The sequence below is a fragment of the Corvus cornix genome, chromosome 4, assembly GCF_000738735.6.
Source record: "Corvus cornix cornix isolate S_Up_H32 chromosome 4, ASM73873v5, whole genome shotgun sequence".
NCBI lineage: Eukaryota > Metazoa > Chordata > Aves > Passeriformes > Corvidae > Corvus > Corvus cornix.
The window spans coordinates 37334636-37357452 of NC_046334.1; the positions used below are offsets into that span (position 1 = coordinate 37334636).

General features: G+C 37.9%; 1 protein-coding gene across 6 annotated transcripts in view; it reads left to right on the forward strand.

The window, feature by feature from the left end:
* The first annotated feature begins 2576 nt into the window (after positions 1-2576).
* WDR17 (WD repeat domain 17) overlaps positions 2577-22817 on the forward strand; it is a 63151-nt gene continuing 42910 nt past the window's right edge. The window contains exons 1-3 of one of the 6 annotated variants that reach the window (XM_039551356.1): positions 2577-2704; positions 20984-21112; positions 22125-22308. In XM_039551356.1, the coding sequence (XP_039407290.1) occupies positions 20990-21112; positions 22125-22308 (307 nt within the window). In that variant the 5' untranslated portion in view covers positions 2577-2704; positions 20984-20989. Of the gene's footprint in view, positions 2705-2857; positions 2984-5912; positions 6538-10252; positions 12909-20983; positions 21113-22124; positions 22309-22817 lie in introns of those variants that run through there. The other 5 variants (XM_019287142.3, XM_019287143.3, XM_010401460.4 and 2 more) reach the window with 5 other exon arrangements.

Consider the following 22817-nt stretch of genomic DNA (forward strand, 5'->3'; position numbering starts at 1 on the left):
AGGCCAGTGGATCTGCTGGACAAGGAATGAAAGGAGTCCTACAGTGGGATAAGTCCTAGGTTCCTTTCCAATTTATGGTGACTGAAAAAGCCTCCCCTAGAACGCTCTGTTCTGTTCTGTTAATGTACCCCCGTTCTGCTCCCCTGGTTGGCTCTGTTGGCCACCCCACCCCTTGTAACCTGATACCCCCTCAGAGTTTCTCTATTGGTTCCCTGACCCTGGACACCCCATTGTTCTCCCCTACTTCTCTGGAACCTTGCAGGAGTGCAGATGCATTAAATCTCTCCTGTAGAACCCTACGCAAAGACCCTTCCTGCTCATTCACCGTCGGACTGTTTTAGCCGGCTATCCTGTGTGTGTGTGTGTGCCAGTGTGCTGGCTGCACCGAGAGGCTTCCTTGGAGGCGCTCTTGGGAAGGTCGCAGCATTTTACCGTCCAATATCAGTGCAACAGAGTGCCAAGATAAAACCATGAGAATCTGTCCTGACCTCATAGCTCACCCTGCTTTGAACAGGAGGTTTGACTAGATTGTCTCAGAAGGTCCTTCTAATCTGTATCATCCTCTTTTACTATATTATGATCCTATGAATGGGTCCTTTGGCCCACAGCCTGACACTTTTCCAGGAATAAACTCTAGGCAGTTCCAGTCACCCTAAGCCAAAAGAATGAAGTTCAGCTAGAAAAGATAAAGGCAACAAGTGTGGTAATTTGCATTTATCAGGTAGATCTTATCTAAGAGTCAAAGTAGGCTAGATCTCTTCAACTGGTGAAAGGGTTGGCTGAAAAGAGCTAGGAAAGCATGAACAGGTAGAAACTGAACAGAAAATTATTTGCTATCTATCATTAAAAAGGCAGCACATGGGTTTCCAGAGGGATGTTTAAAAAATAACAAATGCAAATACTGACTTTAAAAATAGTTTTGAGTGTTGTGGGATGTTTTAAGGACCAAAAGTCTAGGATGGTGCATAAATGTGGGGATACATAGCCATGACCTGAATGCAACATTTAGTATAAGAATTTCATAGTTTATAATTGCCAATAGATACAATATCAAAAGGGAAAGAATACATTTCCTTGTATTTTTTGCATCTGCCTCTGCTAGAAGCTTTTCTTGAAGTATAATACTTTAGGGCCTTTTGTTCCATACTCAGTCTGCACCTACTTCTTGTACTACTGTTGTTGGATATAGAATATAGATAGTACTTGGGGCTATGACCAAGTGTGATGGCTATGATCTTCAAGATCATTTACGTTAAAACATAGCATATTTTTTTTTAAGGAAGGAAGCAAATTAAAGAAAAGTTTCGCTGGCAGGTGATGTATATTATACATTTTCTGCCCAGTAAATAACATACAAAGTGATTTCTTATCCACCTCATCTGAATTCCCTCTGCTAAAGAAGAATCTGTCAGGAATTACATGGTAAAACAGATCTTCCCAAGCAACACATTGATTTTGCAGAGAACAGGGTACAAAGACATTTTTTTCTTATTTGAGCATGCATACATATCAGGTACAGTGGATTGTGTTAGCTTTAATGCAAGAAGTCAAAAACTATCTTTGGGACTGTAGTTTCACAGTCCACGGGCTACCTTCCCGCTGTTTGCATCACACCGACACAAACACAGCAATGTTGAAAAACTGAGTTGGACTAGGAAGTTCTTCTGTCTGAAATATAATTCAAGGAAAAATACTTTTCACTAAACACGTTCCACACTGCAAGCCACGATCCAGCTGCACAAACACTGGAGGAGGGAAAACGTTTAAGAGAAAAACAAGTGGATGTTGCCTTATAAATGTCTGTGAATCGTAAACCCACGCATGTACCTGATAAGTCCAGGTGGAGTGGGATCTGGTGGCATGCGTTTTGTGACTCCTGTTTGATGGGATTAGTGCATTAGTCTGCAGTTCCTTTCAGCCCCTCAGCATGGAGCCACGGTCTCTGAGAACGAGGTGCGGCTACAGCTGAATGAGTCAATATTCATGTCACCTTACAGTGCTTGGTTTGACAACGGGGACGTCCGGGGGCGGATCAGAACCCTCCCGGAGATCCTCGGGGCGCACAAAACCCGCCCTTCCCGCCCGGCGCTGTTTTCTGGTGCCCTCACGGTAACGGGAAATGCGGCTCGCGAGCTCTGAAAGCTCCCTTCCCCGGCCGCCGCCCCAGCCGGGAACTCGCATGGAACAGTCACACAATCACAGCATCACTTAGGCTGGAAGAGACCTTCAAGGCGAGCACTACCGCAGTAACCCCTAACCCAAGAGCCGCACCGCCCAGCGCCGGACACAGGCGCCCGCGGAGCACGGGCGGGGCCGGTGACCACGCACGGCCCGGGCCCCCCCGTTCCGAGCAGCCGGGCCAGGGCCGCGCGCGCGCGGCGTGCGCGTCCGGCCGGCGCGTTGCTCGGTAACGCGGCCGCGGCGCGCGCGCCAATGAGCGCGGCGGGGGCGGGCGCGCGGGTTGCCCGGAGACGGCGCCGGTGCCCGGCGCTGCTGTGCCCGGGTTCGCTGTGCCCGGCGCCGCTGTGCCCGGGTTCGCTGTGCCCGGCGCCGCTGTGCCCGGCGCCGCTGTGCCCGGCGTCGCTGTGCCCGGCATCGCTGTGCCCGGGTTCGCTGTGCCCGGCATCGCTGTGCCCGGCGCCGCTGTGCCCGGCGTCGCTGTGCCCGGCGTCGCGGCCCCGCTTTTGGCGTTGCGGGAGGACAGGTGAGGGAGGGCCGGGGTCCGCCCCCGTGGAGCGGGCGGGAGCTCGGCGGCCGGGCCGGGCCGGGCCGGGAGGTGAGGTGCGGCCGCCGTGGCGTGGCGTTTCTCGCCCCGCGGGGTGCGGTACGGCCCGGGAGAGGCTCAGCCCGCGTTGGGCGCAGGTTGCACGGGGCTCGGCCGGGCCGCGCCGCCCTGAGCTCACCTGCGCTCTGGGGACGGAGCGGACCCGGGGAGCTCTCGGGGCTGCGGGCGGTGTCTGAAGCATCCAGGAATCGTCTGACGGTATTGTCGGGATTTTGCACTGTTTTGGGGACTGTCCTACTGTGTGTGTATCTCTCTACAAACGTGCTTGTGCGAAAACACGAACTTAAGATAAAGGCGGAAGCAGCAACCTCTAAAAGAAGCAAGCTGCAAACGCTTGCCGTCCGTAGGGAGGGAGAACTCTGGGCTTGTTTATGCTATAAGTGCTTCTCCCAGTTGGGACGAGTGTGGGAGGGGCAAACAAAATCAAGCTTAGAGAATTAAGAAAACCATTTAAGTACAAAAGCAAACTATAAGCCACGTAAGCAAAGCTTCTGAAAGTGAATTTAAGACAGCAGACTCTGCAAATGAAGAAATAAGTTTAGCGGTTTTTTTTCTATTCAGTAACTTCCTCTGATATCTTAAGAGATGTTGCTTTACATAGACGTCATGCAACAATTACAGAAACTGTTTTGGAGGCTTGAAGATGGCAGATGTGAAATCAAAGTCTGAGCAAGATCTTTAATTACTTGTAATGCTGCAGTGAAGAACATAATCCTGGACTTTAGAATCTATAAAAACCATACTGTTCTTAATAATGGGCTTAACCATGGCATGATATAGAAAATAAATACTTGGAAATGTCCTTTTTGAGCCCTAAACCCTGTTGCTTCAAGAGTCTCTTTCTGATTGCTATGCACTTAGTCTTTCAAGAACTTCATGGGCTAGAAAGTTCATTGTGTCTCTTTCTAACTAATTCTAGGGGGTTTTTGTAGGAGTGTAGAGCCTTCTGGTTTTGTACCTTATTTAAAAAGTTTGCCATGACATTATTCAGGTACCTGCTATTCATAAGAGTGTAATGGGGGAAGAATTCTGATAATAAACACATATGGTGAATAGTAAGATGTTCTTCAAACTTTAGTACAGAGTTTTTTTGCTTTAAGTTATTTCTGGTAAGGCATATTTCTCACTGTTTTAAAATAAGTTCAAGGTCCGAATCTTTGAACTTCCTGATTTTTTGTGGTCCTAAAATAGGGAAAACACACTTATGTTGTGATATTTCTTTCCTAATTACAGGCACAACTGTATAAGTTACTGATACATTTTAAGGTTTCTGTTACAGAATAAGCACCTTGCACAAATCATAAACTTTGTAAATAGCTTTGTCTTATCATTATTTATGTTTTACATATCAAAACTGTTCAAAAGCTTCAGTTAAGACTGTAGTCATCTTTGGCAAATTGTTGTAACCCATATGGAGACATGGTGATACAAAGAACTTACAAAGGTAATATGGAGTATGCATGGAAGACTACAGATAATGCAAAAAATTTAAAATACCATGTGACCATTGTTTTACTTACTGATTTTTTGTTCACTTATTAATTATTCTCCCTAACAAGATATCTACAGTCTTCTTCCTCAGTTTCAACATTTTGTATGTTCTATTATACCAAATCTTGGACTCTTAGTAGCTCTGACTATTTGAAGGACCCATAACACAGCAATAAACTTGTCATTTGGTCATCTGCTGTGAGGAAAATTCCCACATAGCAAGAACAACATAAGAAGGTCCTTGGTGAGTCCTAATGGTACATTTAATTCAGTATTTTATTTCTAACAGTGCTAATAGGAGACGATAATTTATGGAAAGCAGTATTTCCTCTTCCTGCAGTCTGCAAATTAAAGTTGATGTGGCCAGTAAGAGTTACTTCAGCAAGTCCTGGTGCTGATGTTGTGTAACTGACATAATTTGTTCTATAAAGCAAAACATATGCAGCACAAGAAGAGAAGTAAATATCAATATAACATTTGAATTACAGAAAGTGACTACAAGAGCTGTGAATTCCCCTGTAGGGTATAGGCAATTCGATGACATCATATCACTCAGGCTAGCCATTATTTATGGTAGCAGCTGAGCTGTACTATGGGCACTGGAGAAAGAAGCTTTTGTAGTAATCTTTTCCCTGCTTTCATCCTATAAGCACATCTTGGCTGAGTCCATTGGGGCAGTTTATTCCTTATGCTGTTCCAGTACTGGTTGGAGAATTTGGTTTTGCTGGCCTGTGTGGGATTTATTTGGTTATCAGTAAAGACCTGTAGAACTTTGCTGACTTTTTTTTAATATGTTGACAATATCATATATTAGTTCTCGAGGCAGTCTCAAGTGTAGAAACTTGCCTCTTCCAGTTCTGTCTTTGGTGGTGTTTTAATTTATGCTGATGACCTTGACTGCATTGTTGTCTCTGCTAAGTGTCCTGCTTACATTTTCTCACTTGGGCTACTTTGTTTAGTTGTATGTGCGAAACTGTGTGTAAGCAAACAAGTTGATAAATAGTGATTTTTAAGATCTTCAGCAGTGGTGAATCTTTCTATTTGTTGTTCAGTATCTAATTTCCTATTTAATGATGGTAGAGGCTCTCAGAAGCAGTTGTTGCAGTGGAAAAGGATTCGTGTAGTATTTCTTTCTTGGGCTGTATATTATAGGTCTTATATTGATGAGGTTAATACAGCCTTTCCTGTACTTAATGAAGTTTCTTAATGCTTCTACGGACTAAATTTGCTTCACGTTCAGGAACCTTTACCTATCTTCTAGCCAATGTGACCAATTTGAACCCAGCTGCTTAGCATGGATGATATCTTGATTCAAATAACACTTCTGTATCTGATAATTACTTCCTTGTTTCATTATTTTTTAAACCCCTGTATTTAAATGTCTAAATCCATCTCTCTTGAATGTGCTAACCAAACATATAGCAGAAAATGACCAGTATGACAGTGTTAGGCCTCCTTCTGTGTTGACAATATCTTTCCTAACATGTTGTACATCTCTTCTGGCTATGTCCTGTTGGTGGCTCATACTTTTCCCATGGCTTATTACATCCAATATTTGACTGATTTTGTAAGGGTTTTTTTCCTCAGTCTCTCCTTTTGACTGATTCCATTCTGTTTGATGTTCTATAGTTGTATAATATTTACTCAATTTCATGGTCTCTTAAAACCCACCTCCTCTATTTGCATCTTTGGGGGGCAACATATAGCGTTTCTCTCATCCCTTTGACTTATATGTTTTAAGACCTAGTTTGTTTCTGTCTTAGGTAGAATTGTTGACATTTACTTGTACCATTAAATAACATGCTCTCTAACCTCTTTCTTAATAGACATAAATGACCTAGTTTGTTGACAATATGAAACGTAATCTCTTTGGTTTTAACCTTCTGTATTCTCTTTTTCAATCTGGCAAAAGAATAGTTTGAAGGTTTTATGGTAGAGTTGATTATATTTAATTTTTTTACCCCACATAGGTAAAACAAGGTCTAAGAGAACAAATTAATTCCACTATTTTCATTCTCTTAATTTTCTTTTCAAATTGTTACCTGTTGTCTGAACATACCTGTGATGGAGGACTGATAATGATGGAATGAAATAGGATATGTCAGGTCCCAGCAATCAGTTTCATTCATTGATTTAGATTTCAGGAAAAAAAGATTGAGACTTCCCCTGTCAGGTGTGGGGTTAGTGTTGAGAGGAGCTCTGTAATCATTTGTTGCTAACCTACAGCACGTCTCTTCTACCTAACTGCTGGCTGTGAAGAGGTATGTAGTTGTATCCCATTCAGGTTTCCCAGAGAATCAAGGGAAGTCTTTTTACAGTTAAAGGGTTTCTTATTTTGGGGTTGATTGTGATGTTTACTTTTTGAGGGTTCTTTTGCCTTTATGGTTATTCGGACGCAAGTGGCCCTGGAGTGTCTGAACAAACCTGTTAAACTGACTGCTCTGTAAAAATTCCTAGGGCAGAAAATCTCATGTTTTAGAACATTATATTGGAGACAAACTTTTCAGGAGTTGATCTGTTTTTCTAATAAAATCAACTCTTTCTTGCCCATGTCCAACTTTAACTACTTGTTCAAATTTGGAAAATTAATAAATTTAATTTATATTTATCTTAACATCCAAATCAGCAAACTATAGTATAAAAAGTTGATATAATTACAATATTTACTTTCTAATGTGTTCATTATATTTCCAGACAGGGACTTGCACTATTATAATCTAAATTTATTAGAATCTAATGTGTATCTGAAGATTATGTTAGAATGGAATGGCTTAGCAAGGCATAGATAAAATCCTGTGATCATGATACAAAAAAGTACATACAATATGTTTCTTGGCATATGAACTGTTTGCTGACAGACCAAAAAGTTATCAAGTGGCCATGTGGAGTTAGCTACCTGCCAGGTTAAACCATAACTGGGGCACTTTAGTGTTGACTACATTCAAATTTTATACAAGTATTGATTATGAAACTGAGACAGGTATTTCAGTATAGATATAGTTTTATGAATGAGATTATAATTTTTCTCTGTAAATACACTGTGTACCCTTTTTGTCTTTTTTGACCAAATACACAACTGGAAATATTTAACTTTGCCATTTCTTAAATGTTGTATGTATTCTTCACAGAATTAGAATGGCATCTCCTAAGCCATAGTAAAAGTAGTACTATATATATTTATATAAACTTATTTTTTTTCTGAAGAGATGTTAATTTATTTTCTTAGAAAAAAAGACTATAAAGATTAATTGACTTTATTTTTAAAATCCAGTTATAGAACATCCTTAAGAAGATACATGATCAAGACCAATCCACTGCTATTGTTGGTAGCTAAAGCTTAATCTCCTCCATAAACTGATAAAGCTCAGTCTTAAAAGTAGCTTGTGAGAAGGTTGTGTGAAAGTCTCAGCCCAATGCAGAGCTGGTGGTGATGATAGTTTCACATCTGTTACTAATGGCTTAGTCTAATCACTGTGAGGTGGCCTGGTTGTCCTGTATGTCATCTTGTCCTGATAAATCCTTGTTGTGAAAGAGGAAGTGAGGGGAAAAGATAAAAAAGGACAACTATTTAGAGCCCTGCCATATCTGTACCATTCGTAGCTTGGTAGGGGTAGGGGAAGTCTACGGAAGTCTAATACTTAACTGATCTGAGGTATAGGTTTGCTGTGTCATTATCATATGATTGGTTCTTGCACAGCTTTACTCTAAACATTGTATTTTAGGATTTATTTTAGGATATTTGGCATCATTCGATGCTTTGTATTCTCAGTGTAAAGGTTCTTAAAGTACTAGTTAATAAATAAAACTTTATTTAATTGACTTCTTTACTATTGATATTGGAGTAATGAATTTGCATAATGGCATATAAATTATTAAAGTAATGAATTTCTATACTTGTGTAAATTTAAGGAAATTTTTAAATATTTTGTCCTCGGGTTATTTGTTGTGTATTTTTGTTACGAAGGCATTCCTATAATGAATTATGTGTCTTCAAAATGCAAAGGCATAGCATGTTAATTTTTAGCAATTTAGTAGTTAAGGCAGATAAATTTTATATCTATGATAGAACATATTAGGAAATTATGTCTACATGAATTGGCAGGGAGTTTTCTCGTAGAATTTGGTACATCAAAAATAAAAATTTCTGAGGTAAAAATTGAATTAATTGAAAATAATTCTTAATTTTGAAACATACATAATGCTACTGATTTATGGCAAGAATGTATCAAACATGACTTTTTATAGATATTACACAGACAAATCTCTAAATATTTCTGTATATAATAAGCAGAAACAGAAACAGTGGTTAAAGATATATTTGGAAAAAAGTGCATGGTTGATTTGTCGCAGTACATCAACTTCAAATTATTAATTAACAGCAAATTTGGTGGTAAAAGTGGAAGATCAAAATAGAGGTTTCTTACCTCTCATCCTTTTTTGAAAATGTTTATTCAGAACTGAAATGCATTGCTGACTTCTGATATTGCCAGATAACATGGGAGAGCAGCATCAGTTTGTTCATTCCAGTGCAGTATAGAATATTATTTTCAGATGTAATCTTTTATCCTCTCTTTTCTAGGTAAACTATATGTTGTATTTAGGTACAGTTTTTTAGTGGATAGAGATTGGGGCCACTATACTCTCCTACATCCTTCTAGATTCTTAAGGTCATGTCTTTTGTAGAGAGCAAGGTAGTAGCTTGCTCTCATAATAAACAGATAGCTGCACTGGACTGTCCAGAAGATCAACTTTCATAACCAATGATTTTTCTTTTAATGATTTTTTTTTGGGGGGGTGGAGTGGTCTGTTGTATTTGGTTTTTTGTAATTCTTGACCATTGTAGTGCGGCACTTAAATGACACATTGTGATGTTCGTACCCTAAAACATCATAACTTTCACATCCCTTCCATTTTTTCCTTCTGATTGTTTTAGTTTTTTTTTATTTATGCCTAGTCAATCTGAAATGAGCTAAAATGAGAGTACCTTGTTCCAAAGGGAGGACTGTGAAATGTCTGCAGCACGTTTGATCACAGAACTGTAGTATATCTCAAATTTGAAGGAGTCTGTAAGGATCGAGTCTAACTTCCTGCTCCTTGCATTGTCCAGATGCTCAGTGAAATCTGAAAAGTTTGGTGACATGAAAGCTTCTGGGGGAATCTGTCCCAGTGACTGAACACCTCTCAGTGAAGAACCTTTTCATAGCGTCTAACCTGAACGTCCCCTGATGCAGCTTCATGCAATTTTCTTGTGTCAGCTCAAGAATTAAACAATTGTTTCTGCATCAAATTGATTGTATATTTTGTCTTTTTTTATTCCTTCTAGAATATTGTAAACAAATTTATTGGGCAATATACTGTAAGACTGTATATGCCTTGAAGATGTCTCTTTTGGTCTGATCTATCATAGTACATTTTGTTGTCCTTAAATTGAGATCAAAGAACACTTAACTGGAGGTACCAACTGGACTTCAGCTTAAGAGCATACTAAGTTACTTGTAAAACATTTAATAATAGTAACATTATTTACAGCAATTTAAGGGATGGAATGCTTTGAGATTTTTCATATTTTTTATTATAATATTTAGTACTCACAGTTTTATTCGTCCTACACATACATTTTGTTATACCTTTATGTCATGGTTTAACCCCAGTCAGCAGCCAAGCCCCACACAGCCTCTCTCTCACTCCCCCACCAGCAGGATCAGGGAGAGACTCTGCGGGGTAAAAGGCAGAGAACTCATGGGTTGAAATAAAGACAGTTTAATAGGGTACTCAAAAGCCATGCACACAAGCAAAGCTAAATGAGGAATTCTTTCACTGGCTGGTGTTCAGCCATCTCCAGGAGAGCAGAGCCCCATCAGTGGTTACTTGGGAAGATAAACACCATCACCCTGAATGCCCAACTCCAATCCCCCTCCCTCCTCCCTCATCCCCCGCCTCTTTCTTCCCCCTACTTTATGTACTGAGCATGATGCAGTATGGTCTGGAATATCCCTTTGGTCAGTTGGGGTCAGCTGTCCCGGCTAAATTGCCTTACAGCTTCCCACGCATCCCCAGAAAATGCCTTGACTCTGTGTAATCTATATTAATTATAATATCTATGTTGTCAGTTCTGTTCAGCACAAAACCCAAAACACATCCCCATACCAGCCACTAGGAAGAAAATTAACTCTACCCTAGCCAAAACCAGCACACTATAGTATAATAGCTTTTGCAGAACTTGGAGATGAATAATGAAATAGGCAAAAAAAAGTAATGGACACGTAATGGACACATAATGCATTTGCAGTCTTTGTTGTCTTTGTTTTTCATCTATAATTTAACACAAAATTTCTTAATTTATTTCAGGTAATTTTAACAGATCTTTTATAGCAGTTTAAGTTCCCATCTGCTATCCTGTGATTTTAATTGCATCTGTACTTTTGAGCTGAAGATATTACCAGTTTGTTGAAAGGATAATACAGTATCCATATCCATTTAGCCCATGCTTCCCTGATGGTACTGAAACTCAATGTGAATCACGGTGTTCGTCTGTCTTGAGAGACTCATTGTTCTGACAGGCTGGTATTGAGGCTAGAAGACTCAGTTCACAGAGGTGGTGAAACAGCTACAGGCAAAAAAGAGAAACAAGTTTGTTACGACTGAACTGCTTGTAATTCTTTGATCAAGATTCTCAATGATACTATGTGCCCTTATAAAAAAGACAGAACAACCTGCAAGCAAAGACTTTCCTCAATGGATAAGTATCAATTCACTTGAAACCATGATTTTCATGTGTAACAAGCAGTAATAATGTGGATATGTTTTGTTTAACAGTTTGTAAAATTTTTGTTCATAGAGTGTTACATCAGTAACAAATTTATTGTTTACTCATAGACCGTGGTTATGGTTGGGGATTTCTTCAGCGCTATGATTAGAGGTGACTGAATTAGTAATATGTTTCTCATACAGTTTATGAGACCATGCAATTCTGTGCATTTTGCATACTTAATGTTTGAGCTGAAATCTTGAAGGGCAAGTAATTTGAAAAAATTTCAGCACTACTGTAGGAAGTTTTTCTGTATATTCTTGTGTCTGTATCCATTTGCATGGAGAAATGTATAACTACAAAAAATCTGACAATCTTGGAACGCTGCTTCCTATTTCTGGGTGTCGTGATTTAAATATTTATGATTTTGCGTGTGTGGCTTGTATTTTTGGTTTGTTTTTTTTCCCTTGGATGTCAGAATTTCTGAGTAAGAGGTTGGGAACCAAAAGTATTGCTGCTTTTCTTTATTCCCCTGGAGACTGTAGCTTGCCTATACAGTACCTTTAATAGAAACTGCATGTTCTGGGGTAGGGCAGGTAATGACACAGAATTGCTCTGTGGAAATGGTAAATAAAGTTGACCAGTTAGTAGCTGGTACTTCCAGTTGTTCTTTTCCTAGTTTGCTTGGTTGATTTCTTGTTTAAACAATGGACTTCAGTGTTTAGTTTTTGCATTTATTATATTACAAACTGTGGGGAACAGCTTGTTAAGTCAGGTTAGAAAGGCAGAGGTTGTCTGGATTCTAGGCTTCTGAAGAAACTGGGTTTTTTTATGTCTGCCTAGTCTCTGCTGAGGATTTGATAGTTGCTGTAACCATGCAGTCAGGAAGATTTGTATGATAATGTCTCCTAAACAGCAGGGCTGATGGAGTATGTTGCTGCAGTACTGAAATGTGATAGTACAGCTTTTATTCCTCTTTTTACCTTTCATTTTCATTGGCATAATGCACTGTGAAATCTAATGTGAAACTTGGAAACATACTAGAAAAGGATACTCGGTGCAGAAGGAATAATGCGGTCAGATATGTGAAACTCTTCTGAGGAGGAGAAAAGAAGCAGATTCATTCTGATGAATTAGTTAAATTAGGCTTTTTACATTTTTCAGCCAGTGCTGGTGGCTGCAGCTGAGCCCTTCAGGCTCTGCTGGCTATGAACAATGGAGTTGCAGATTTATTTTTCCTTTTAATCCCTCTTTAAAAAAATGTTGAACCGATGCCTGGCATTTGTGATAATTTTAGCCCCTCCTACTGTGCCAGTTGAAACCACTCCCTACATAACCAAAACAAATCAAATCATTCCCTGTGATTCTGAGAATATTTTACATTTCAATACAAGCTTTTGTGCACTGAACTACATTTCATACAGTCAGTACATTTGAAAAAAAGGAAAGTAATTTTTAGGAGAGATAAGAATGACTCAAACAGCACCTCATTTTTAGAGCTCAGAAACACAGCAAAATCAATCTGGAAGCACTAGCCTGCTTTAGTTTTAAATACTGAAATATATAATCTCCTAATTGTTCTAGTATTGATTTGTTTTCCATTAGAAAATCCAATAGGTAGAACATTTAAATTGTTGTTCAAACTATATCAGATTATATATTTCTGAATTTAAAGCTTATTAATCTCAAATCATACCACAGACTTCAGATCTGGTCTTTGAGTAGCTTGTTGTAGTGTTGAATAAATTTTAGCTCAGGAGTCATTGTACTTATATGTGTTCCGGTTCTGTATTTTTTATTTCAACTGTGCCTTCTGTCATGGCTTGGATGACTTATATTTCCCACTGGTTTGATGAAGATGATTGGTATGGAGGACAACAAAGAGTAAGGATTGCTTAAATTAATATTTTCTCTTTTACTACTTTTTTATTTTTCTTCTTTAAGCTGCTGTTTATTATATTGATAGTATCAAAAGTCCTATTTCTATAGTGGTACTAGGAAGGGATTTTTAGTAGTTTTAATGAGGTCTTGAATCATAGATAAAGCACATTTAAAATGAGGTTTTTGAGAATTGATGTTGCTAGCTGGATAAAAGGTGCTGGAAGTGTGATGGCCACCTACTTGCATTTTTTAGGTTGCATAATTTAACAAGTAGTAATTCTTTAATATGGAATGAGATGGAAAGCAAACATTTAATTTTAGAGTATTAGGAGGGATGGAGTAAAATAAAATAGTTATAAGTAATAATAGAGTAAAAAAAAATATTTGGGAGACATTAAATTCACATAGGGTCATTTCCAAATTGTATCTTGGATAGCTTTATGTTTTTATTAACATTTTTCTGAGGAGGAGTTGTTACTATAGCAACATTTTCAGGATATCTTGGATTTTTTTTAGCATTTATTAGCTGCACGCCTTGAGCAAGCTTGGTCAACAGCTGCTTTCATAGATTTATGGTGGGAAATGAATATAAGTTACATTTCGTTCACAGTATTAAGCTCTTTTATGGTACTTTATATTTCTGTAATTTCTTTTTCTTGTTTTCGAAGTATCTGGTCAGCTAATGAATTAGAATGAGGGAGATGCTACTGAAAGCAGCTGCTTGCATTGTATTATTGTGTATTACTTGATGATGCCAGTTATATGCTAATAAGTATAAAAAACTGGCAGGTATTTATACTGTTCCACTGTTCTCATTTTACATGTCACTCATGACATAGCTGTTGTCAGGGATTCAGATGTGAGAAATGTCAAGAGGTAAATTTGTCTGAAATCAGACCAGTCTTGGCAATTTACCAGCAGAAAAGCAATCTTCTGGTGATTGCTGTAACTCTGGATTGGAAGATGAGAACAAAATTTTATGCAGACTCTTAGATGCTTCATACTGTGATCAGATGTGGTTGTATATATATCTCTGTGTGTTATACCCATTATCTGCAAACTATGATTAAGCAATACTCCATAGATGATGACTTTGTTATCACTGCTAGATGGCTTTGTATTGATTAGGTGTGTATTCCAACACGCTGGTGATGTATTGTTAGAAATGTCAGTATTTCTCCATGTTTGGTTTCAAACTTAGTATGGCTCTTTAGATTATCTTGTTAAAGTTGCACAATCAAGGGTATTCTAGTTAAATGTACAGTTAAATGTGTAGTCAAAACAGTCAAAACCACTACTTTGTAAGACTTACTATCTTATAATTTTTTTAATATTATTACCTTATGCTTTATAAGCAGGGTATATATCTTGGATTAATATATTTGGGTTTTATTTCAAGTGGTTTTTTCTGTAAAATAGTCTCAGGCTGTGATTTCAAGTTTCAAACTTTAGTGAAAAGTCCACAACTTCTTCGTTTGTGAAGCCAGAGATCCTGTGGTTAAATCAGTTCTGGTAGTGATTTGGGTCCAAATTTACTGTGGAGGTTTAAAATGGCTGTGAACAGTAGTAGAACACTTGTTCATTTCAAATAATCTTTTAAATCAGAGTATTCTTTTCCTAGTCAGTGTCTGGATAACTGAGTGCACATTTTGAACCCTTGATAGATTGCCATAGATTAGGAAATGTCATCTGCAAATTCTGGTTGCAAGAGTCTAGCCAAAGCTTCTGGTGTTTTTGAGGAATCTTGTTGAAATTCAAGGCCTTGTCCAAGGCACCCTGTTCCTGACTATGGTTAGTGTTCGGATTATCTGGGAGCTATACATGGCCTGTGTGCCATGAATTGTATACAAAATTAGAAAACACTTTTCCAATTTTTGCAAACTACCTATACTGCTTAGTGGTAAACTAGCAACCAGCCTGGCACTTTAATATGCAGTAGACTACCTTGGTAGAATTCTCCTGGGAAGTATGAAGGGCTCCACATGTGTGGAGAAGTACATATGTAAACCTACATAATTATTCTACGTTGTTCTACATTGTAACTGTCACTACTAATATAGTCGGACTTGGTTCATCTTTTGCCCAGAAGCAGTTGCTTCTGTAGCAGTGTGTATTTTCTCAGACTATTCTGAGACCTGCATTGGTAACTGCAGTTTAATAAGCCACCTCAAGACTGAAAATTCGTTAGCATTTTGCAGTACTCCAAAGTGGGGAGAACTTTTGTTTGTTTTGTCAAAGTTTTCATACTGTAAGTTGTCTATTGGCTTTTAAATTGTATATATACCAGAGTATTTCCAATTACCCTTTACTTCATGGGTCTGGAAAATTAATGAGAATTTAATTTCTTATCATGGCTATAATGTGCTTGGTTTTTCCCAGCACCATTGGAAGACTGCCAGTGCTAATAATGTTTGTGTGTTTTTGCATGAGTCTCGGTGCCATTGAGGCAGACAGTGTCAGGCAGAAGTCTGTCTTGCGGACATGCCAAGATTTCTTCGTACGTTTGAAGACCTTCATGCTTTTAGCAAGATAAAATGATTGTCCATTATCTGGTGCTTCTAACTGGTTCCACTGGACAGGGTGATGAATTTGAAACTCTATGGTTCACGGGTGACATATTCATCTCCAATGCATTTCCCCCCAAAGATGGGTAAATATACCCAATGTCTTTAAGGAGATATAATGTGATATAATGTCTTTATATGACTAAAGATCTTATTAATTATTACATTATCATTGATGTGCTGGCAAAAATATTGGTACCTGGGGACAATAGTCTGGATGAGATATAACAGTTTTATATGTCAAACATACAGGAGTGACAGCAAGCTTTCCACATAAGAAAAGATACAAACCTGATGGGAAGATAATGCCAACAGAGTGAACAGAAGCAGAGGACACTAGCACTTTATGCTTATAGCTGTTAAGAAACTACACTTTGTATACACAGAAGCATATTGATTAACATAAGGCTACTGTATATCCACTTCTGTATGCATGCCATATTGCATATGGACTCATTTGGACAGGTCATACACCACATGGACTACAGACGAAGCACATGTGAGCATCTGTCAGAGACTGAAATATTATATTTTATGACTTAAACATTTTCTTAAAAGACTTTTAAAACTGTGTTCCAAAAGCTGCAGAGAGGACTACCGAACTCTAAATGGGGCCCTGACTGAGGCCTGACACTGCTCGCTGATGAAGATAAGATAAAGTGACAACTCGGGGCTGGGGACATTCACTGAGCACAGGCTTAACACCTCCAAGATGAGGACCACAGCCCCAGGACTATCAGCTGCCAGGCTCGAACAGACCCTCGCACCAAGGGGTGGAGGGAGGAGAGGCTTTGGGTATCTTGAAAAAGCCTCTGGTCAGAGGCACAGTGACTGCCCATCCTCCACTGTGCAGAGGAGCCCAGCTGAGGGGTCCTCACTGGGAGGGGGAGAAGCTTATCCACAGCAGGAGGGGTGACATGGCCCATCACAGGGGCTGCCCTCAAAAGGGTCCCCAGACCCTGCACCAGAGCACCAGAGATGATGCAACAGACCCTCAGTGCTGCAAGGCCCAAAGCGTATATTAATCCATGGGATTCTGTACTCTTTGGTGTGTGGCAGCGTGTGGCGGCGTGTGGTGTGGCAGCGTGGCATGGCGTGTGGCAGCGTGTGGTGGCGTGGCCACAGCAGCGATGGGGGACCCTCACCACCAGCAGACCGGATGGAGGGGAGCAATGAGACGTCGTTGGGACCTTCAGATGGGCGATTGCTTCCACCTAACCCCTGTCACCTCTTCCTGTTCCCCCACCCCCCACGCACATTTCTTTTTGTATTTCTTTCTCTCTTTCTTTTCTCTTCCCTTCTCTTTGCCTCTTTTACTATTAAATAAAATAATCAATTTTTTGGCAACAACATCTAACCTTGTTTGGTTTTAATCTCATTTCTGGGGATATTTTGAACCTTCTAAGTTCTTTCCAGTTTATGCTCAGAGACATAGCTTGCTTTGCTTTTCTGGGCCTAAACCGGATCGTAACAGCATCTGTTGTTGGTTTTGCTTGATGGTTATACATTTATGGATACTGATAACGTGCAAGCACACATATTGATAATGAAAGTGTTAAGTGAAGGGTTTAAAGAGCTATTATTATTCTACAAGTGTCATTGTAGTGCAATTGGGAGATACAGTGAACAATGAAATACACTGAGTAGCTGGAGCAGAGAAAAAGGAGTTAGATTAAAATTAAAATGGTGCCTGTTAAAGAGCTGCAGTTGCCAGGCTACTGACGCTGCAGTTTTCTGTGTGGTGTGACACAATGCTCAGTCTTTTCTCCTGCATCCTGTAGTAACTGTATTATTCTGTGAACATCAAGGTTTAGTTCCTTTATCTGTCAAGTAAAGTGATTTCATTCTACAATCAGAACAATATTTTCCATTTTTGGGACCAGCAAGGTATAGGAATGAACATGGAAATTCTAAAATGGTTTGCAAAAACTGATACCTATGCTAAGGTAGGGATTATTAGGCATTTATCTTTAAGTTATTGATATAAATCTAGTCAATTCAGTTGATATTTTTAAATATTTATGATATATCAAATTTCAGTTTTATGTGGTTGGTTGTTGGGGCTTTTTTCTATATTTAGCAACAAGGAAGGGCCTAGAATGTTGCTGCTTCTGCCAACTGTTGTCCTCCCTCTTTCCTTCATCTCCTTGGAAACTGTGGGCACACACTGCTAGTTTTCCCAATGTGGTATATATTTTTTACATGCACAGGGTTTTTTTCATTGTATACTTAAGAGTCCAATATAATAACTTGTACATCCCTTATTTGAAAATAAAATGCTTTTTTACAAAGTATAAAAGCTCTCCATTGTATAAAAATGCACCATGTGTGAAATCATACGTATTTTCAATTATGCTGCGTTTCCATGTTTTTGTCGTTTTACTCAGGCTGTTCTGATGAATACTTCTTTCTCTTTTATACTCTGCTTACTCTGTTAAGTATGCTTAACAGAAATCTGTAATATTTGAAAAGATCTACAGGAAGCTGCTTTAATGTATGATACCTACGAGAGAGGAAGTCAGTATGCCACACAACTGTCATTTCTTCTTCTAGATACTGTCATACTGAATTTCAAATGTTTCGTCTCATAAAATGGTACATCATTACAAAGAGCAGGAAATAATAGCAAGTTTAAAACAATAAATGTTAGTAAATAAAATGCAAATTCCTTTCTGTAATAAAGCTCAGAATATTTTATATATGTAGCTTTTTTACATATACTTAAATTGGGAAAATCTAGTCAAAGTTTTAAGAATACTTACTAAGCATGAATTTTAACTCAGTGAAATAATGATATATTACAGAGCAACATTTGTCATGTAAAATTCAAAAATTTCAACTATTAACAGCATTTTTTATAGAGATTACTGCAGAACCCTACAAGACAAATCTGTTGTTACTCTGAAAGAAAAATCTGTGGAATTCTGTTTTAGCATCTGTAAGAGATCTCAGCTTTACGATTAATTTTACCTGTAATCAAACTGCAAATTAAACAAGACTTAAGTTTTATTTTCTTACAGATTAAAACTTCATCAAATCAGGAATTCTTAGCTCCCATATGAGAAGGCAAAAAAGAGTAGCTGCACAAAGTGACAAATCTTTTATTATTATGAAGTAAATACTTGTGTACTAAATAGTACTAGTTCTAGAACTAGTAAATAGTTCTAAATAGTTGTTGACTTTTTATCAATCTTACATTGATGGTTTTCAGGTGGTAAACCTGCAAACTAAACCTACAATAATCTAATATTTTACATCTAATTCTCTTCTACTTCACCATGGCTTTTTTTAACATTCCTTTTCAATTTGCTGACACACCTAGAGTTTTAACCATTGTTTTCCTTGGAATCAAGAACAGAACCCAAAATTTCTAGTTCCAGGTATTCTGTGTTTTCATAAAATAGTTATCTAATCAGCTGGGGGACTTTAATTTCAGAAAAAGTGATTGTTAATGATGCCAGTTATTTTTTCATGGGAACTAGAAGAAGTCTGCTCTGAATGCCCCAAATCCAATTATTTCTCTGGATATGTGATTTATACTTTAATTGTACAGAAGGGACCTCTGGAATTTGTAATTTTACTGAACAGTAAAACAACGCTAACTGGCAAAATTAGAAATTTGGAGGTTATTTTTGCCACTTGATGATGTTGATTCTTTAAATAATTAGATTAATTTCTCTCTGTGGGACTCGTATCATTTAGAACATGAGATGGGTTGCAAAGGAGCTGCAAGATGATGCAATTTATGGAAGTGTTCTCTCTAGAATCTCTAATTTGCTGCAGAAGTTGGAAGAATTAATATTATTGACAGACAGAAAGGAAGTCTAATAGCCAAAGCACTTGTCTGCCACAAAGCTGTATCTTGTTTTTCTGTGTATTTCTGTTCTGCTATTGCAGTCTCTTTTACCAAAATTTTCAAAGGTTACATGTAAGTATTTCATTTCCTTCAGTCCTTTAGTACTCACTCAGATGTTTAAGCACTTTTACTAGGGTCAGTGATATCTTTGAGATGATCAGTCTCAAACATTCAACTGATCCTGATCTTCTGCTAAAGACACACCCAAAATAAGTTGCTCTCAATTTTTTTTTTTCACACTTTCCAAAGAGAGAGAAACATGATGTCATGTAATTTTCTGCCTATAATTATTAATTACTGTTTACCTACCAAGCAGATACACCAAGCAGAGGAGAAAAAAAAAATCATTCAACTTTATTTTTATTCCTTGTATATATGCATTAAAACGAAATTTTAATAATATTTAGGCAGCCATTTTTTAGTCATTAGTTACCAGTAGGTTCCTTTGGGTACTGTAGATCACTACTGCAACACCCATATAAATTTTGCTCTGTATGTGCCTTAATACTAACGTTGTCCAGAAAAATATTTCCCCCTCTATACATTTGACATCAAGTAGCTCAAGAGTGATCAACAGCAACATATCTGTGCTCAACTGTTACACAGCCATGCATTGCGTAACCAGCCCTTGTGCTTCATCAACAGTTGCTCCCTCAGAATGCTTGATTGCTTTTGAAGTCTCATTTCTTGTTAATTCCCTTTCCTTTGTGGAGCTTGAAATGGTACCTAACACTTGGTAAATTTAACATAGCTCTTCTTGTTTTTCAGGATTATATTCTTAGCTCTTTGACCTAAAGATGTAATCCTTCATATTCCATGTAATGTTTTTCCACCTAATGCCCCTCAGTTCATTAATCTATCCACAGCATAAATGGACCCTGAGATATTCTATTACTAAGTAACATGTTGACGTTATCCAGAATGAAATGTGGGCTAGGTAAATAATTGGTCTGGTCCAGCAAAACATTTCTTGCATTTTTATGTTGAAGTCAGTTTTCTCACTCTGAGAACAGCTGGTACTGTGAGACTTGTTTTGGACGTAGAAAGCATAGTTTGCTATTCAGTAATGTTGCCCTAAGCTTTGCTTTTGATTCTTTACAGCTCACTTCAACTTTTTTGTTAAATGGTAATTATTAAGAAAATTTAGAAAGCTTCTCCAGAAAGGATGATAATAAAGAGGATAATATGCTAAATAGCTGTTCTATGCAAATGGTTTGAAGACCTTGTTACATGTTGGTTTTATTTAAAACTATTAGTATATGGTTTATTTTATGTGGCTGTCAGTGGGAGATGAATGGGAGAGCAGAGAAGGCATTAAACTGTAATAGAGAAAGTACTGAACCAGACCGCAGAAGAAAATGAACATGATGAACAATTTCAGCTAGTACAAATCAAGAAGTATTCAAGTTTTTATGGGCTGCCCACCCCCCCTTTTTCTTCCAAATGGATTCTTGTGAATGGTATTAGGCACCCTTTCTTGTGTGGCACTGAAACCTCTGAACATCCTGCTTGGCTTTATTTCAGATACATTCATTTGTACCTCAGGCGAGTTATATTTTTAAAGTAGACATGTATAAATTATTTATGGGAATAAAAATGTATTATTCTATTCTTTAATATTCTGTCATCCTGTAGTCTCATGAATTTCTGTTTTAAAGGCAAAAATGTCACATGTTAAACAAGTGGGACTTTTAGCTGCTGGATGTCAGCCATGGAACAAGGATATATGTGCTGCTAGTGGGGACAGATTTGCCTACTGTGCTACCCTTGCTGTTTATGTTTATCAGGTAAGATCATTCTTGTTTATCAGACTAGTTACATTTTTATGTTGCTGTTGATCTCACTTTGAACCCTTTCGATAAATGTTTCTGCAGTGCTTTTGAAAGTATGGTTGCTGCTGAGAAAATGTCTATGTAAAGCTCAGTATTCCATTCAAGATACCCCTGAAGTTGTATGTGTCCAGAATTATTTTTAGAAGACAGGCTCACAGTGCAGCAAACATTTGAGATGAATGAAGTTCAGTGATAGAAGACTGGGTTCTGAAGGAGAAATGAAACAATTCCACAATTCCATTTAAAGCTGTACTATAAAATAGTCTTTTGCACAGTGGATTAAAATGGTTCAAAGTTGTGGATTCAATGGCCCACCTTTATTTGATTTGGAGCCTGATCTCCTCAGTACTGTGGTCTGCTGAAGTTTGCAGTTGCTGTATATCAACACCTAACTAAAAAATAGAAATGCTGTGACATAGAATTTTCAGATTGAGAAATATGTGAGGAAATATAGGATGCACTTACTATAATTTTAAGAGTTATACCGGTGTAGGATTAAAATAAACAAAATTTACTGTGTCATATTTGGCGTGGTTTTTTAATACATTTTAAACTCTACTAAGTAATTAAAAATAATGACAAGGATTTCAAACTCTCTTTTGTTGTCTTTTTTATGTTCTATCCTGTTTAACCCCTTGGAGATTAGTAAATGGTTGTTACCATGCCTATAAATAAAGCATTTTAGGATTGTTTGAGTACACTTCTCAATGAAATATAATAATTTATAAGTGACAAGAGGATAGAAGTAAAACTGGTTTTTGGATAGTTGGATATTGGACAACCTTTCTGTCGAAGTCAAATGTATGAGAATTTATTTTATTGAGATATGAGGTGCTGGCAATTGTTAATGCACTATAAATTCATCTGTAAGTCTAATACTGTTATATGAAATATTCTCCAACCCAAAGATACTTAAAGTAAGTTTACAAAAAATGTATCTCTAAAATGAATTTTACTATTTGTTTAGCTGGATCACCGATACAATGAATTCAAGCTCCATGCGATTATGTCTGAGCATAAGAAGACAATCACAGCCATATCTTGGTGTCCCCACAACCCTGATGTGTTTGCAAGTGCCAGTGCAGATAGTTTAGTGATCATTTGGAATGTGAATGAACAGAAAGTTGTGGCCAAGCTGGACAATACAAAAGGTATTTTAGACATGGAGAATTATTTGATCCATACAGCTTGATCCATGGGTATGAGAAATACTTGATACAGTGTAAACTCTATAGTTGGTTGGCCAGAGTTTTAACAATTGCCTAACACAATATTCTTGTCAGATTTGTTGCAGTTCATTCTAGAAAATAAAGATAGTGTGTTTGAGTAAATTGCTGTGAACCGTCTTGTATTTGGTAAAGAAAGATGTTATTCTTTTTTTTCTAAAGAAGCTGACCAGTTCAAGAATTAACTTTGCTAGTGTTATCTTGTTGAGCAGGGGAAAAAACGTCCAACATTATTTTCATCACTGTATAAAAGGATAAATAATTAAATTTTAAACTAATAAATTTCAATATAACTTTAGCTAAGTGAAAGTAAATAAAAGGTAGCCTTAACAGATTCAAGTACAAATCATCAGTGAATTTGAACAGCAGCTTTTGTTAAAATACCCTAATGCTTGTCTACCTGAATCTTGCCTCAGGCCTTGAAATTGCTGGAG